The sequence below is a fragment of the Pelodiscus sinensis genome, chromosome 19 (assembly GCF_049634645.1).
Source record: "Pelodiscus sinensis isolate JC-2024 chromosome 19, ASM4963464v1, whole genome shotgun sequence".
In the NCBI taxonomy this organism is placed as follows: domain Eukaryota; kingdom Metazoa; phylum Chordata; order Testudines; family Trionychidae; genus Pelodiscus; species Pelodiscus sinensis.
The window spans coordinates 6,696,121-6,713,868 of NC_134729.1; the positions used below are offsets into that span (position 1 = coordinate 6,696,121).

A 17,748-nucleotide genomic window follows, 5' to 3' on the forward strand; every position below is an offset into this window, starting at 1 on the left:
CATGATTGCCCACCCACCCGAAGTCAGGAGCCACCAAATGGGCCCTTCTGGCTACGTCACTGGTGCTCAGTTGTTGCTTTAGGCCATATTTTCAAAGGTCCTGATACTTGTGTTACTATTGCCTTCAGCTAGGGTAATGGGTTACTATGTCTTCTGAAAACCAAGCCCAAAATGACTCAAATGGGGCATCTCAAAAAGGAAGGCGCTCATAATTGGTGGCTACTTTTGAAAATGTTGCTCTAAATATCTGTGAAGCTCTTGGAGGTTACCAGACGAAAAGGACAGTATTATCATCCTCAGAGCCAATGAAACATCTTTTTTATTCCCAACTCAGAAGGTGCCTGAATTTTTGACCTCGCAAGCAGGTAAAATATCACACTGTTCCTATTGAACTTAATGAACATTTGTTCTACCACAGTGCATTTCTTCTCTTTGCCATCCTGCAGCACCATTTTTCATTGCTTCAGGCTCATAATAAAGTGAGATATTAAAACAGTTTTACTAGGAAGAATGGGCTTTTTTGTACACTAGTAAAATAGCAACACTCAGAATTATTGCTTAGGGCATTAGAGAGACAAGATGGGTGAGGTAATATCTTTTATGGGATCAACATCTATTTGTGGAAGAGACAAGCTTCCACAGAGGTTTCTAAGTTTGGACAAGTCTTGGAGCATTTTTACAGAACTTGGCAGTGCAGAATACTGGGGTGTGCACCAAAGTGCTGCTCTGTAACTCCCCTGGGGATGGTTTGGGCATGAACTGAACAGTTCCTAGTTTTCATTAACATATAGACTCCTGCACACAGGACTGCATTAGTACAAATTAGGAACCTCTTAGTTTACACTAGGGTTGCCAACTCTGGCTGAAGCTATTCCAGGAGACTCCCCGCCCCCCTCCCCCAACATGATGTAATGTCAATTTTCTATTAAAGTCTCCAGAATTGCTGTCAACAGTCACCATGAGAGTCATGCTGACTCCAAGGGTGCATCTGCACAGCAAAGTTTTTTTGGAATAACAGCTGTTATTCCAAAATAACTATGTGAGCATCTATACAGCAATTCTGTTATTACGAAATAATTTCGAAATAACGGATGGCTTATTCCGACTTCTGTAAGCATCATTCTACAGAGACTAACGCCTATTCAGAAATAGCTATTTTGAAATAAGGCATGTGTAGACACTCCACTGCTGCTATTTCGAAATAGCCCCTCACCAGGGCCATTCTAAGTTATTCCTCTTGGGGCTCTAAATCAAGATAGCATGTCTACATTAGGGAAGCCTGCCTGGGGCTAATTTTGAAGCTTCACTGCATTGTAGATGTGCTATTTTGAAATAAGCTATTTAAGAATAACTGTTCCAGAATAGCTTATTCCAAAATAACTGTCCAGTGTAGACATACCCCAAGAGACTCCAGGCTAATCCTGGAGAGTTGGCAACTCTAGTTCACACCTGCGGTGTCCACCTGAGGGTGTTTCAGCACAGCACTCTGGTGCCCTCTGCTCTTCATACTGGGTAGCCCAACCTGCAGGGCCAGCTAGGTTTGTCCAATTTATAGAGCACCTTTTGCGAGCATTAGCAGGGACGGGGAACCTACAGCCCGCAGGCTGGAGGGGCTAGCCTAAATCCAGCCTGTGAACTCTTCCCTTCCCTCCCCCGCCTGCTGTGGGCAAGCCGGTGCTGGTGCTCCAGCCAGTTAATGAATTTCTGAGCCTTGGCTTCCCCATGTGGCTGGAGCACCGACACCAGCTCCCTGCTGCAGGGAGGGGAAGCCCAGAGTCTCGTGGGCTGGATCAAGGCAAGCCTCAGCTGTCCGGCGGGCTCTGCCTGGCAGGGGAGAGGAAGTGGCTTGTGATGGCAGCACAGGGAAGCTCTGTCCCTGCACTTGCTTCCAGGCTCCATCCACGTCACTCCCATTGGCTGGGAATCCTGTGTGTGTGTGTGTGGGGGGAATCATAGAACCCTAGAACTGGAAGGCACAAGTCCAGTCCCCTGCCCTCACGGCAGGGTCAAGCACTGTCTAGATCATCCCTGACAGGTGTCTATCCAACCTGCTTGTCAATATCTCCACTGATGGAGATTCCATAACCTCCCTAGGCAACTTATTCACCACCCAGACAGGAAGTTTTTCATAATGTCCAACTTAAACCTCCCTTGCTGCAGTTTAAGCCCATTGCTTCTTGTCCTATCCTCAGAGGCCAAGGAAAACAATTTTTTTCCCTCCTCCTTGTAACATCCTTTTAAATACTAGAAAACTGCTCTCATGTCCCCTCGCAGTCTTCTCTTTTCTAAACTAAACAGGCCCAGTTCTTTCAGAAGAATTCTTGGCTAATTCAGAGATGAAAGTATCAATCCGTTATTGCAAAAGAATTAGCCAAGTTGGTTTTCACAGGGGAGGGTTTTTACTAGTAGCCACGTCCCCAAAATCCAACTTCCCCAGATTCATAGGTATCTGCTGGCAGCCACGTGGAGTAAGTGGGAAGCCCCTGGAGTCCCACTGCACTGCCAGTGATGGTGGCTGGGGGCCCAGGCCCTTTTAAATTGCCCAGGGTTGGTGGGAAGCACTGAGGGACACATGGGAGGGGGGATAGGTGATGCCTTGGGAGAGACTTTGCTGGAGCAGGGCCCCAGCTCCAGGAATATTCCTGGAGCCCAGGCACCATGAACCCATAGAACTTGCTGCCCCTGCTGCTGCATGGTGGTGTGGAGGGGTGAGTGTCTGGGTGTGGGTTTTGGAAGATGGGCTCTGGGGTTAGGGGTGTGGGTGTCTGACCCCTCTGCTGGGCTCTGCCAGAGAAAGGGTAGAGAAACAAGAGATTCACTCTGTACTCCTGGGGAGGTGGGGAGAGAGAGTTTTGTGTCTGTATTGTTACAGGTATTTTGACATAAATTACCCAAAGAATTGAAACCGGTGTGATTATAGAATGTTAGCTGGCAAATACAATAGGTGCCAAATTGCAAAATATCCTGTGCAGAATTTTTTATATTGGGGGTGGGCAGAATGTTTCATGTTTTGGCGTGAAATTGCCCCAGAAGTAAGTGTGCGCTCAGCATAGCTCGGCAGCGCAGCTTTCATGCTGCTAGTCAAAGAATAAGAAAACACCGTGGGCCGGGAAATGCTTTGCCAGCCAGGCAAGTGCAAACCCATTGTCAACCTGTTGCCCGGAAGGCCACCATGCAAGGATCCTCTATGTCTACACTAAAGTACTAACCCTAAATAATCATGTAGGCCCTTAAGTACTCCTGAGGGGCTCCCCCTTTCAGATCACTCCTTAGAAGGCAACAAGGGGACGTTGGTAGGTGGGTTGGGATTGTTGAATATCATGTCGCAGCAGAACAAGATGCTTTGCTGTCCCAGGCCCAGCTGGTACTGCCATATGTAGATCTTCTCATTCGGCTGCAGGGTCAGGTTGACAGACTTCTCCACTTCCGTGGCCTCGCTTCAGTTCTCCTGCTCCGTGTTGATGCTACTTCCTCCATAATCAGTGGTGAGGGAGAACTGTTACTTAGCAATGGCTTTGGTGAGGGCTCCAGCCTGGGAGGATGCCGAGATGCTCACATTCCAGTTGTGCTCCATGCTTCTCATCTTCTCCTTGGCATAGCCCACCTGCCTGGTGATCTTGTTCCAGGTGATGGGCGTGTTGGTATTGCTGGAGATGGTCCTGATGGCCTCCCAGGTGCCAAACACTGGACCCTTGGTCAGAGCCAACCCTCCTGGAAGGAAGTTGACCACATCAGGGTGGAAGGAATAAGTGATGGCATCTATGTTTTTGTGGAAATTGGTGGTTCAGAAGTACTGGATGCCCCATTCATTGTGGGGCTTCACAAAGTAATAATAGTCCTTGATACCCCAGTAATAGAGGCCGTCTCTGCAGGATGAGTGGAGGGTGTATTTGATGGCATCGGAATTGGTGTTCACGTCGGTGACCTTGCGGTAGACTCCCTTGCTACAAATGATGTAGAAGTGCCAAAGGCCAAGAGAGAACAGTGTCCTTGCTGGCAGTTGGGGTGGAGATTGTAGACCATGGCACGTGTATCCGGTTCTCATGTTCGACACATGGGCTGTGTCTAGACTGTCCAGTTTTTCTGGAAAATCAGCCGCTTTTCTGGAAAAACTTGCCAGCTGTCTACACTGGCGCCTTAAATTTCCGCAAAAGCACTGATGATCTCATGTAAGGTTGTCAGTGTTTTTGCAGAAATACTATGCTGCTCCCGTTCGGGCAAAAGGGCCAGTGTAGACAGCCCAGATTTGTTTTCCGCAAAAAAGCCCTGATCGCGAAAATGGCGATCGGGGCTTTTTTGCGGAACAGTGCGTCTAGATTGGCACAGACGCTTTTCCGCAAAAAGTGCTTTTGCAGAAAAGCGTCCTGCCAATCTAGATGCTCTGTTCCGAAAATGCTTTTAACGGAAAACTTTTCTGTTAAAAGCATTTCCGGAAAATCATGCCAGTCTAGACGTAGCCATGGTGAAAAGCCCCACCTTTGATGTAGAAGAGGTTGTTCTTGTGGGCCAGATGGTACTCCCCGCCCTGGCAGGAGGGGTGCAGGCCACACACAGTCAGATCTTTGCCTTCCTTGAAATTGGTTGACCTCATGTAGCAGCCTAGGTCAGAGCGGACGATGTAGTAATATTCATTCACCCCACAAAAATCGACCTCCGGGGCCTGTCTCTTGGGCACAATTGCAGGCATGGCGTTTGACACTAGAAGATAAAATTGTTTCTTCCTATTAATTATGTGTATTGAAGAAGAAGCTGGAGGGCCCTGTTCTGATGCATTCCACACATGCATCATTAGTGAAGGTCCCAGCCCTGAAGTATGCGGGGGAGGGGGATGTGTGGAAACCCACCATGGGCAGGAAGGGGTAAAGGAGCTGCTCTGGGCTTGGAGCGAGGGTATAAAAGGGAAGAGCCAGCTCATCTGGATAGGAGACCACGTTTCCAGATCTCACTATGGGAGAGCGGTCTGGCTGGCCCTAAGTTGGCCAAGTTATTCGGCGCACTTTACAGATGGAGAACTGAGGCGCAGGGAGCAAGGTGTAAATCCCGGGCTTCATTTGCAATTTCGAATGCCTACATTAGCCTCCCTAATTTGAACTAGGGGGCTAGAGTAGACATACCCTAAGCATCTTGGCACCCAGGCACTATTTGAAAACCGTGGGGGGGAGGGGCGGCACTTCTCAAAGCCCTTCCCCCAGCCTTGCAGGAGGGACGACTAGACCCAGGGTCCAACTAATTCCGGGGGACAAATAATGACAAAACAGGGTCAGGTGGTGTGGGTCACACGTTTAAAACAAGGGAACCGGACAGGGACTGCTCCTACTGCTCCTCAAAACTGTCAATGGAGCCAGGTAACCCATTCCAGTGCTTCACTACCCTCCTAGTGAAATAGTTTTTCCTAATATCCAGCCCGGACCTCTCCCACCGCAACTTGAGACCATTGCTCCTTGTTCTGCCATCCATCACTACTGAGAACAGCCTCTCTCCATCCTCTTTGGAACCTCCCTTAAGGAAAATTGAAGCCTGCTATTAAACCCCCCTCACTCTTCGCTTCTGCAGAATAAACAGACCCAAATTTCTCAGCCTCGCCTCATAAGTCATATGCTCCAACCCCCAATCATTTTCGTTGCCCTCCGCTGGACCCTCTCCAATGAGTCCGCATCCTTTTTGTAGTGGGAGGCCCAGAACAGGACACAATATTCCAGATGTGGCCTCACCAAAGCCGAATAAAGGGGAATAATGACATCTCTGGATCTGCTGGCAATGCTCCTCCTAATGCAACCTAATATGCCATTTGCCTTCTTGGCTACAAGGGCACACTGTTGACTTACACTGCCACATGGGACCTACACGCCCCAGCACCCCTCCGGGTTGGGAAGCCTGGCCCTGAACAAAGATGGCGTCCCGCTCAGCTTCAGCGTGCCCGTTGCGGAAGCGGGGCCAATGGCAGAGAAGGCCCCTCCCCAGCTCGCTGTTCATTGGCCAGATTCAAATCCGAAGGCGAGGCGGTCCGCGCGACACAGTTGCGGTTGAGCGCGCGCCGGTGGGTTGGCGAGGCGAGGCAGGGTCGCCCGTGCGCGGCCTGAGGCGATCGGGGTAAGTAGCGGGCGCTGGCCGGGGCCGAGGGGGAGTCTCTCCCGGGCTGGGGCCGCGCGGACTCCTGGCCGGCGGGGCCTGGGGGCGCGGCCGCAGCGTGTCCTGGCTCTGACCCCTGCTCCCCCTCCAAGCCGGGGTGGGGCCCCCGTGGGGAAGGGCCCCGAGGGGGGCGCGCCTGGCCGAGGCGTCTGATGCAGGGGAGTTACCCGCCGAGGCTGCTGCCCAAATCAGCCCCCGGGGCTGCGGACACGGACTCGGGCAGCTCCCGCCCTGAGGCTCGCTCCGGGGTCACCTTCGCCACTGACCGTCAGGATCCTCCCATGAGGCTAAAGTGGGACTTCCCCAGCCCCCCCCCCCCGTGTGTGTGTGGACAGGGGGGGCGACGTGCAGGCTGCAGCCCTGGTCACTGCGGGGCAGCTGCCCAGCGCGGGCCTGCGACATGAGCCTGCTTGGTTTCCATCTGGCGATGCGCTCCTGTTTCATTGGATTACATGGGAGACAGGCTGGGGCGGGGGGTGCTCTGCAGCCTGGCCAGAGCAGCCCCTGCCTGCAATGGGCCAGCCCTGTTCCTGCTTCCCCTGTTAGCCGGTTAGAACACAAGAACGGCCGCACTGGGTCAGACCAAAGGTCCATCCAGCCCCAACAGTGACCAGCACCAGGTTCCCCAGAGAGGGGGGACCGAAGACAATGATCAAGCGATTTGTCTCCTGCCATCCCGCTCCAGCCTCTGACAGACAGAGGCCAGGGACACCATTTTATCTCCTAGGGTTGCTGGGTGTCCAGTTTTCAATCAGACTGTCCAGTATTTGAGCTTTCTGTTTGGGAAACAAAATGAGAAAATAGAAATGTCTGGTATTTTCTAACTAAGATGTAATGTAGATTGTAATGTAATGTCAAGTGTGTCTGGTACTTTTGTTGAAACCATCTGGCCACCCTAGTTACTCCTTCATGTTCCTACTGAGAACAGGAATGTTCAAATACTGTGTCTGTCCAGTGGGACATTTGTTGTTCCTTTTCTACTGAGAATGATCCTCCATCTGCACTTAGAGGAATATGAGATACATTTGCCAACTAAGGAGATGGCTCCACTAAGTTCCAAGAGGTGCTCGGGATGCTCTTAGCTAAATAAGCTTCAGATGGTTTGGCAATGCTGGCACTGATTGCCTAGCGATGAGGTAATGATTTTCTACTGGAAGAGTATGTCTGAGAGTAAACATATAGTGCCACCTACATCCTATTATATGAACTTTAAAACATAGGGACCTGAATTAGAGTTCTGTTAGGCTTACTAGCAGGTCTACCAGGTGAGGTATAAATAAATAGCATCATGGTGAAGTGAGGCGCTTGTACAAGACAAACAAGAATAGGATATTAAATAATATAATACAAAGACAACCACAGTCAGTTTGATTTACAATCTGACCACTAGGTAGATGGTGGGATGTTGTATGCAAGGAACATAACTAGCCTGGTCATAGCAGAGGAAAAAAACAGACAGAAATGACTGGTGGTTGTGTACTGCTTCCTGTGTCCATAAAGTTGCTTTGGATGAGGAAAGAGTAAACTGTATATCAATTAAAGTAAGAAGCAAAGGAGAAAAAACCCTTAAACCTTCACTGACCTGGCCCCTGAAGCAATTCCCCAAATGCCCATTGCACACGAGAGCCTAGGCGGGAGTTGGCTAGTCAATCTTGTGTGCTTCAGACCCTGTGCCTTAGTTTCCCCACTCCTGAATTAAAGGCATACTGCAGACAGAAAGGGACAGCTCTGAAGTTCCTCTTCCTGTGAAGAGCAGGCCTTGGCTACTGCTTGCTTCCATCAAAGGTCTTTGAATTCCTGATAGAGGAGCTGATATTACTGCCTGCAGTCTGAGAATTTTTTACCAACTTCTGTTGAGGTGATGTCGTGCCTGATTGTTTCTGATTTTTTTTTTTTTTGTATGTAACCAAAAGTGGTGCTTTTTTTTTTCTTCTTACACTTATTTTCATAACCACAGGAGACAGGTTTTTAATGAGTCAATAAAAAGAACTGCTGCTGAAGTGATTCCAGGGACATTTAACCCAGTAGCGGTCTTTATTGGAGTATATGATTTTGGACATGGTACCAAAGAATTCAGGTGTTAAGGAATCATATATGTTGTTCTAATTAGGCCTATATGGTAAAGATCTTAATATGCAGCATTTTAATTTTACTGAGGGTTGTGCCCCCTGCTCGCTACGCTCACCAACTCCCCTCTCGCAGGGGGTACGCAACCCCAGCTCCTCCTCCTTCCCCCCCCCCCCCCGGGTCCACCAGGGAGGGCCAGGTTGTGGCTCTACCAGCCTGGGCTCCTTCTCCCCTGCCCTTCCAATGCCCACGCTCCTTCTACCCCACCAGCTCAGGTCCCTTCCCTGCCCCCACCCCCATTCTGGCTGCGCCAGACTGGGTCCCTTCTCACCCCGCACCTGGTCACAGCAGCCGCCATCTCCCTGACCCCAGCGTAACCGCCTCCTCTCTGGGGTGAGTCCCTGCCCCCAGGCAAGGCTGGACTGCAGCGAGACCAGGCCCAGCCCTGCCCCCAGCATCTGGGCAAGGCCACAACAGAGAAGGCCAGGCTGCTGTATGCCAGGCCTGGCTCTGCTCCCAGTGTCCGGGGAAGGCAGAGGCCGTGGTGCCCCAGCCCAGATCTCTACATGGCTGCCGGAGAGGGCCGGGCTGGCAGTGGGTGAGGCTTGGCTCCAGAGACAGAGCCTGGGGTGGACGAGGCCTCCCCTCCCCCCCCCCCCCAGCCTGTGGATGCTGTGATGTGATGTAACTTCATTGTCCCACAGGAAAAAAAAGTATATATATTTTAATTTTATGTCCATGCTGCCATATAGTCTGTCATACTTGCACTGCATCTAGAATAAAATATCTACATTAATATGGCAGTTAAGGCCTTTGGCTGTTTGCCTGATGATATTGAGTAGTCCAAGGTATTTCCATAAATTCATGTGTCATGCCTTGTAGCGATGTGCTAATGGCATTTTATCTCAAAACTTTGCTATCTTTTAGCAGTATGAATCACTAAATTGGCACAAACAAATTAGCCTTTTATGTTAATTAAAACAATCTAATTCTCAAATTGAATTCTAAAATGTGTTCCTACTGCTATTTATTTTGGGAACATTGGTTTTTTGCATCTGGTCAATGGATGAGAATAGTAAAAACTCCTCAAAAACATTCTGGTTTGGCTTGAGGTACTGAACACTCAATTTTACTTTGAAGTTAATGGGAATTCTGGATATTCGGTACCTTTGAAAAATCAGAGGGTTAGAAGAGATTGCAAGGGTTAGCTAATCTAACCCCCTGACAACATGCAGAATTTTGTTGTCTAAATCAGGGGTGGACAATTTTTGCTAGGGGCCATTCCAAGAATTTGGTAAGCAGTCAAGGACCGTACTCATCCATTATATTAACAGAGAAGGTGTGGGAGTCGGGGTGGAGGTTGGAGGCCAAAGGTAACTTGGGGTGTAGGATCTGCGAGGGAGTTTGGGTGAAGGAGGTTATTGTGACCTGGGGCAGAAGACTGCATTCCAGGATGGGGTGCAGGGCCTGGGAGGGGAGAGTGACCTTGGGTAGAGGTGCAGGTTTTTGGGTTGTGACCTGGCATAGGGAATTGGGGTGCAGAGTCAGGGAGCGATATGGTTGCAGGAGAGGATTCCAGCCTGGCGGAAGGTATAGGAGGAGGGAGTGCAGGGTTGGGGGGGGGGGCGTAACCTGGAGCAAGAGTGTAGGAGGGGATTCAGGGATATGAGTTGTGACCATGGGACAGTGGATTGGGATGCAAAGTTTGGGAGGGGTTTGTGATTTGAGTAGGAGTATAGGAGAGGAAGCAGTGTCTGGGAAGGTGTATGAGGGCTGGAGCAAGGGTGCAGAAGGTTTGGATTACATGGGATGTAGGAGTGGGACAGAGGCTTGTGGAAGGGAGGAGCTGGGGTGCCGGAGGCAGGCTCTCTCTGAGAGACATGCACCTGGGTGGCTTCCAGCCAGCAACTCAGCAGGTTCCTTAGCCAGAGTCCCTGCCTTCCATGTCCCTGTATGTGCTCAAAGCACCTTCAGGGGCCATATTTGCTGCTGTGGGCCTGGGGGAATGAGGGTAGAGGGGCATGTCACATGCTGTCTGTTCTGCAATCAGGCAGCTGCAATTGGCTCTGTTATGCAGCTTAAAATTGCATTTTTTTAATGCAACAGCATCATATTTCTGACTCGTGTTGAGTTTGTGATCTTCCACGACTCCCAAATCATTATCAGCAATGCTGCTGCTATGTCACATGCTATTCCAGGGGTGGCCATCCTGTGGCTCTTGAGCCACGTGTGGCTTTTTGCTCACAGAAATGCGGCTCTCAGGGTTATGGCTTGTTTGGAGCCGCATGCCCACTTTGTGCACGTGCCCCAGTTCCTGGAGGGAGAAGTGCATGGCTGTGGCAGCTCCAGTGAGACCCAGGCATTGGGTTAGAATGGGAGGGACCTGAAGGTGCGTGGCTTGGGGGAGGAGGAAGGTCATTGGGTTAGGCAGGGGGTTGGGGGTGTCTGGCTCTGGGGAGGGATGTGTGGCTCTTTGCACTACTATCCACAGCTCTTTTGGCTCTTCATGTCTAACTGGTTGGCTACACCTGCCCTGTTCATTTGTTGTTTATATCCTGGTTCTTCAATTTATCAAGATCCCTCTGAGTCCTCCAAAATATTTTTAACCTCTCCAGCTTTGTGCCATCTACAAATTTAATCAGTTCTGTATTCTGGCAATTAATAAAGGTATCAAACAACACCATACTCAGAATACATCGCTGTCGAACCTCACTTGAAATCTCTCTCCAATCTGACACATTTCTGTTTATAGTTACTATTTTTCTTTGCGATTGTTTAACCAGTTAGATATCCAGTTAATGATAGTTGCACTGAGCCTGAATTTTTCTAGCTTATATATCAAAATGCCATCTGCGACTGTGTCGAAAACCTAGCAGAGAGTCAACTATGAGAATCCGCCCATTGGAAAGCATTTAGAAACAATTCTGCTATCATATCACACTCTTTCCTTACCCTTTCTAAGAACATTTTCATGAAAATTAAGTCTTTGAGGATTCATCTGCTTCTGATGCTGGTTTGGTATCTGAACTTGGAATTCAGTCCTTGCAAAGCCTTACTCTTGTAATTAAAGATTACTAAGTAATGAGACTTTTCTGGACTGTACCATTGGTTTGACATCAGTCATGATGAAACTAACAGAATTAAATAGGAAAATATATGAATGCTTAAAAATTGATGTCCCCCCTTCTTTTTAGGAGTCCTTATTATGAAGAGTGTGCGTGAAAGAACAGACGTATAGAATAACCTTGTTGCAGTATAATTTTTCTTCTATGAGGAGCTCTCATTTTGAATTTTCCATGTTAAATGGGATTATAGCATACCTGTTCAGAGTGATTTATATGTATATTGCTTTAAAATATTCTTTTTTTCCCTTTAATTGTGGAGGTGGTTTATTGTGTAGCTTGAATGCCAGGGCATACTACAATGTAATCATCTGCCTGTACTTGGTATTAACATGTTAGCCAGAGTTCTCATAAGCATTCCAGCAGAAACTGACATTAGGGAAGTAATTTCTGCACTGCTGAGCTAGCAATTACTGTCTTAATCACTGCTGTGATGTAATTGGTGCTACCATGGCCAGGATTTTAAAAGATCTTTTCAGTAAGAACAGTAATTTTAAAAAAAGCAAAATCCAACTCTACCCAAAGATCTCAAGAATATTTGTTTTAATTTTTACATGTGTAGCTCTGCAAATGTATGGATAATGTTATCTTTTGAATTCCTTGGTTGGAATTGGAACAATATCCTATACCCTCAAAATAGGTAAGAAATAGCATAGTCAATTAACTGATATGCAAAATCTTACGGATTAATGCTATAGATTACACATTTTTCCCCCCGCCAGTAAATTTTTTAGCAGACTGGCCAACAGCCCGCCTGAGTCTTGGCTCATGCCGGGTCCAGGACCCAACCAAAAAAACAACCTTAAAAAAGGCTTCCCTTGTTGACCGTGCCGTGTCTAGACTGCCACGCTGTGCCGGATCAGCTGATTGTCGGCATAGCGCGGCAGCCATTTTTATTATAATGAAGTGGGGATTAGTTAAATCCCTGCTTCATTGACTTGTCGACTTGATGGAGCCATGTAGTCTAGACACATCCCTAATGTTGAGACTTTTGAGCACAGGTTTGTTCTAGGCTGTCAATGATTCTTTTGTCTGAAGGAGGGAAAAACCTGGATAGATTATTTTAACTCTCTTGATTTCTTAGCAGGAAGATGGAAACAGCAATGCTGAATTTATGGAATCTGTTTGACCATCTCATGCGCCAGGCAGAATTCCTAAATGAAGGAAGTGAATATCGTAAGTCATGTCACAGTTAACTCGTAGGTTGTTCAGTATAAAAATAGACAGCTGTTAGCTTGTTTTGATTTCAGCCCTGGGTACCAAAGAGCCCACTGATGGCTTTGTAGGTAGTGGTGGTCTTTCAGGCATAGATTTGGGAGCGAACATGGTTCATTAGCTCTCACTGGATGCTTGAAGTGGCCATTTGAATTTCTGGCTACATCATGATGTAGCAAGCTGGGTTTGGTTGGGTTTTTTTCACTTGGAACTTCAAAGTTGGAATTCATAAGGTTGGTAAGTAACAGAAAGTATGTGTGTGTAGTAAGCTAATGTTTACCAAAGGAGGGGGTTAAAACCTTAAGGGAGCTGAATAGTTAACTTTCTTTGACATGGGTTAACTGCTGCCATTAATAGCAAGTTGAAAAACACTGGCTGAAGACAATCTTATGAAATCTCTTCTTGTTGTAACCTTGCAGAGTGGAACACTTACATTCCTCATACAGCAGTGTTAAACAGCTAAAGCAAATGTCTTTTTATTTTCAAATCAATATTTGTATAATTATCTAGCTGAATGGGATTGCAGCTCCAGACATCTGTAATACTAATCTACATCTACTGGAGCATATTACAGCAGTTAACATTTGAATCTGCTACTGAATGTTTTTCCTGTGTACTAAGTTGTGACCATTATGTACTCTGTCCTCATGTTATTTTAATAATAGTAACTTTGTCATGATGTATGACAATTTGCCAGGAAGGTCATCTTTTTCTTTAAGCTGATTTACAGTGACACATGAAACCTGAGACGTGACTATCTTATGTTGAAGTCTACATTCTTCTTTGAAAGATGTCCCTGTGGGTCTTCCACAGTAGGTGTCGGTGTGCCCCTGTGTCACTGATCAGAGTCTTTTAGAGTAGTTTCCTAGGGGCCATGCAGGCACAGTGCCTGCAGTGCCTTTATACCGTGCATGTGCCCTCTTCCCCAATTCCTTGTCTACCATCCCCAGCCAGAGACAGAGCCCTGCAGTGTTCCTCAGCAAGCTTCTCTTCATTATGGTTCTAGTTAGATAATTAGTTGTTTTTTCTCCTAGTTGTTTAGATGGCATTTCCAATTTTTTCCCCTCACCTTTTAAAAAAAAAAAAAACGTAAATGTTCCTTCTCATTATAGTTTTGATAGGATACCTGGCTCATCAGATTTTAAATTGTTTGTTATGCAATGACTTCTATTCCCGTCTCAGATGGGCACTGACAATATGTACATCGCCTGAGGGAATCCCATATTTCCCACATGTATGCTCATTGCAGCAAGCTCAAAGCATGATCTCCGAGGAACAGGGACCTGTGCCTCAAACTTATCTTGCCTGAAAAATCCCTTTTTTTGGCTTGAGACCCAGGTCTTCACTCCTGAAACCCTTCAATCCACAGAAGAAAAGAAAACCTCAAAAAAGTTCGCCTCTGTGGTAACGCATAGAGTCTCTTCTTCAAAAGTGCATTCTCTTGGGTGCTGACTCTCTCTGCTATGCTGCATCTCAGTACTATCATGCTCTGGGCGTCTCCGGCACTGCCCGCACCATCACTAACCCTGCTGTGCACCTACCCTGTGCCAAGGATAAAGACTTCAAGTTTCCTGCCTTATGGTACCGATATTTCCTCCCCAATGGTACAGGCACTGCTTCTGGTACCTGCTACTAATGCTGCACCACCCACCAGCGCTGAGGAGGCACTAGTCATCTCCCCATCTTGGCCAGCATTGTTCGAACCTGAGGCACAGCACCTGACCCCTTGGTGCAGCCTGTCACAGCACTGTCCACTCTGGTGCTGTAATTTACTTACCAGAGTGACCTCTTAGGGCGATTTAAAAGGTGAAGAGGCTTTGTAAGCACCAACCTCTCACGAGGCATTCTGGCACCACACCAACATCTCTTGCTGTTGATTTTTCCAGTGAGGAAAATGAGGATGTGGAGGTAGTCTTCTCACCACAAAACTCTTCCCATTGATCCATCCACTGTCTCGGCACATACTCAATCCTGATGCACCGTAGTCAGAGGTTTGCCCTCCTGGTATGGACAGCTGTGGATGCCACCTTCCATGCCCTCCCGGGACACTGGCAATATTTGAACCCATATGAACACCACTACAGACACCAGTCTAACAAGCACACACTATACCACAGGAGACGTCCTCGCCCCATCAGTCTCCACCTATGCAACAGCAACATAAGGAGGCAGACCATACCCAGCCACAGCCACTGGCCCCAATACATCCCCAGAAACTAATTCATTTTCCTCCCCGGACATAGCCATCATACCACCACCTCTATTGCTGCTGACGACTTCACTCATTTTAGGGGCCTTTTCAAATGTGCAAAGGCAGAGCTCAACATTATGTTGGAGAAGGTTGCATGAGCTCATTGATATTTTACAGTTTGTAACATCCAGGATTGCTTTACCATTTAATTCTGCAGTAATGGATCCAGCCAAGACCATCTGGCAGACGCCTGCCACTGTACTATCCACCTACTTGCAAGTGGGTAGAAAATATGTCCTACCTAGAGGCTCAGATTTCCTCTTCACTTACCCCATCTCCAACTTGCTGATTGTGGAAGCTGCCCATCAGAAATAAGCAGCAACATTTTTGCTCCACGCCGTCATGCTGTGATAGTAAAATGTTTGACCTTTTTGGCTTCAAAGTAAATACGTCATTCACTCTTCCATTCTATGTGGCCAATTACACAGCCCTCTTGAGTAAATATGGCCACAAGAATTACTCAAAATTCAAAGACTTTATTAATGACATCCTGGATGCAAAAAACTAGCAGTTCAAGGCTGTCATAGTTGAGGGTCATGCCATTTCCTGCATGGCTTTGAAAGCAGTTTTTGACACTGCAGGCTCAGTGGCAAGGTCCATGGCTACAGCAGTTATGAGGTGGGCCTCTTGGTTCAACTCTGCTGCCTTTTTATAGGAGATTGAATCATCAGTGGATGATGTCGCATTTGATAGAGACAAATTATTCTCAGAGACCACCAATGAAATTCTACACACCACAAAGGATTCTAGAGCCACATTCCAATACCTGGGTATCCACACCTAGGTGGAGACAATGCAGGTATCAGCCTTATCCCAGACAGTAATATCCTCCATGCGCCCAACGCAATCAAAGGCAAGACCAACAACCTTAACACAACAGAAATAGGTCTCTGTGCCATCGCCCATCCTCAACAATATGCATCAGCTCCCTCAACCTAATGAACAAATTTGTTGAGGGGTTGGAAAACCACTCACTCTCTCCAGTGTCACCATCCTTTATTAAGTTGTGTGTTTGAACATTATCTCTTCCCATTTTATTGTTATCAATAGTCTATCACATTAGATAGATGGATGTTGCAAACTATATACTTAGGATATATCATTCCTTGTGACCATCACATTGGCTTGATACATTAGAGAGATTGTGTATGGTGGTTTGGCCATGAGTACAACAAAGATAAAGTGACCTTCTGCACTTGCCCTGAATTCTTGCCAAAAATTCACTTCACATTTTTTCCCGAAGCCACATGGCATCTCCAAGTCATCAATGCACAGAATGGATCTGCATAGAGCACTCTTTTTATATCCATAGGACCAAAACCATTCAGGTCTTCACCTAAATTGTTCGTATCCATAGCAAAGGTAAAGCCATCTCCTTGCAGAGATTTTCACATTGGATCTCATATTGCTATAATGCTAATGGTGCTAATTCTTCTACCTCCATCTGTGCTCACTCCACCAGGCTTGTAGCTGCTTCCATAGCCTTTCTATGCAAGATCCTAATTTGTAGAGCTACTGCATGAGCCTCTAGGCATACTTTTGCCAAACACTATGCAGTCATGCAAGCTTTAGTCTCTGGCCTCAACGTGGCTAAGGAACTTTTATCCATGGCTTTTCTACCTGATCCAAAGTCGCATACTGTGCAGCACCCACTGAGACATCTCTCAAAGAGCAGGAGGTTACTCATCTTGTGACAGTAACTGATGCTCTTTGAGACGAGTATTCCTGTGGTTGCTCCACTGCCCTTCTTTACTCCCCTCCACTTCAGGTTTTCTATTGGCTCTCCATGGTAGGAAAGGAACTTTGTGAGGGGAGGGGCACACATGCGTGACATCAAGACATGCAAGGTGTGCGGCCCAGGCACTGCATCTGGGTGGCCCCGCCAATCAGAGGTGCACCGACACTTACTGTGGAGCACCCACTGAGACGCTCATCTCAAATGTCAGTTACTGCATAAGGTGAGCAGTTTCTTACATACTAGAGACAGGGTGGCCAGTGACAGATAAGCCTTTTATCTTTTTTTGAAGATAATCATTAATGGAAGGTTGTTTCTTACATAAAGGAGGGATGCTATATTTCTTCACTGTTATTAAGACTAAGTGTTCTCTTCCAGAGTTTATACAGTTGGCAAAGAACTTTGAAGAGTTCCGAAAAAAGTGGCAGAAGGCAGATCACGAGCTGGCCAGGTACAAGGATCTTCTGATGAAAACAGAAACTGAGCGTAGTGCTCTGGATGTGAAGTTGAAACATGCTCGCAATCAGGTGGATGTGGAGATCAAGCGAAGACAGCGAGCAGAAGCAGACTGCGAGAAGCTGGTGAGTATCATGTTACTTCTGATGTGACTCCTGTATGGAATAGGCTTTGTTGCAGTTCCATAGAGATTCATCTAAATGACTGTGTTCATGCTGTAGGTAAGTCCACTCAGATAAGGATCTGGAAACTTACAACAGACCTCTATGTACTTAAATGTGTTGGCACAAACATATTAATTCCTGTAATATATATTAATATTTATCTGTCTCATAGTACCATCTCCTTCAATTTAAGGCTGTTGATCCGTAGTTAACTGCAATTAAATTAAAAAAATAATTTTAATCTTCTCTGATTGCAGATTTAATTACTGTTAAACAATAGAATGCCAATTCAATTTATTTTTCTACATTTTCAAATATATTGATTTCAATTACAATCCAGAATACAAAATGTACAGTGCTCAATTTATTTTTGTTATAAATATTAGTACTATTAAAATGGTAGATAAATAGTATTTTTCAATTTACCTTGTACAAGTACTGTAGTGCAATCTCTTTATTGTGAAAATGCAACTTACAAATGCAGATTTTTTTTATATATTTTTTGGGGGTTACATAACTGAACTCAAAATCAAAGCAATGTATATCGTTAGAGCTTAAAAGTCCATTCAGTCCTCCTTCTTGATCAGCCAATTGCTAAAACAGACAAGT

General features: G+C 46.7%; 1 protein-coding gene across 2 annotated transcripts in view; it reads left to right on the forward strand.

Moving 5' to 3' along the window:
- The first annotated feature begins 5,976 nt into the window (after positions 1–5,976).
- The window catches only part of RACGAP1 (Rac GTPase activating protein 1), a 42,924-nt gene continuing 31,152 nt past the window's right edge, over positions 5,977–17,748 (forward strand). The window contains exons 1-3 of one of the 2 annotated variants that reach the window (XM_075902069.1): positions 5,977–6,090; positions 12,403–12,494; positions 16,898–17,100. In XM_075902069.1, coding sequence (XP_075758184.1) covers positions 12,410–12,494; positions 16,898–17,100 — 288 coding nt within the window. In that variant the 5' untranslated portion in view covers positions 5,977–6,090; positions 12,403–12,409. The remainder of the gene's footprint in view (positions 6,091–12,402; positions 12,495–16,897; positions 17,101–17,748) is intronic. The other variant, XM_075902070.1, reaches the window with a different exon arrangement.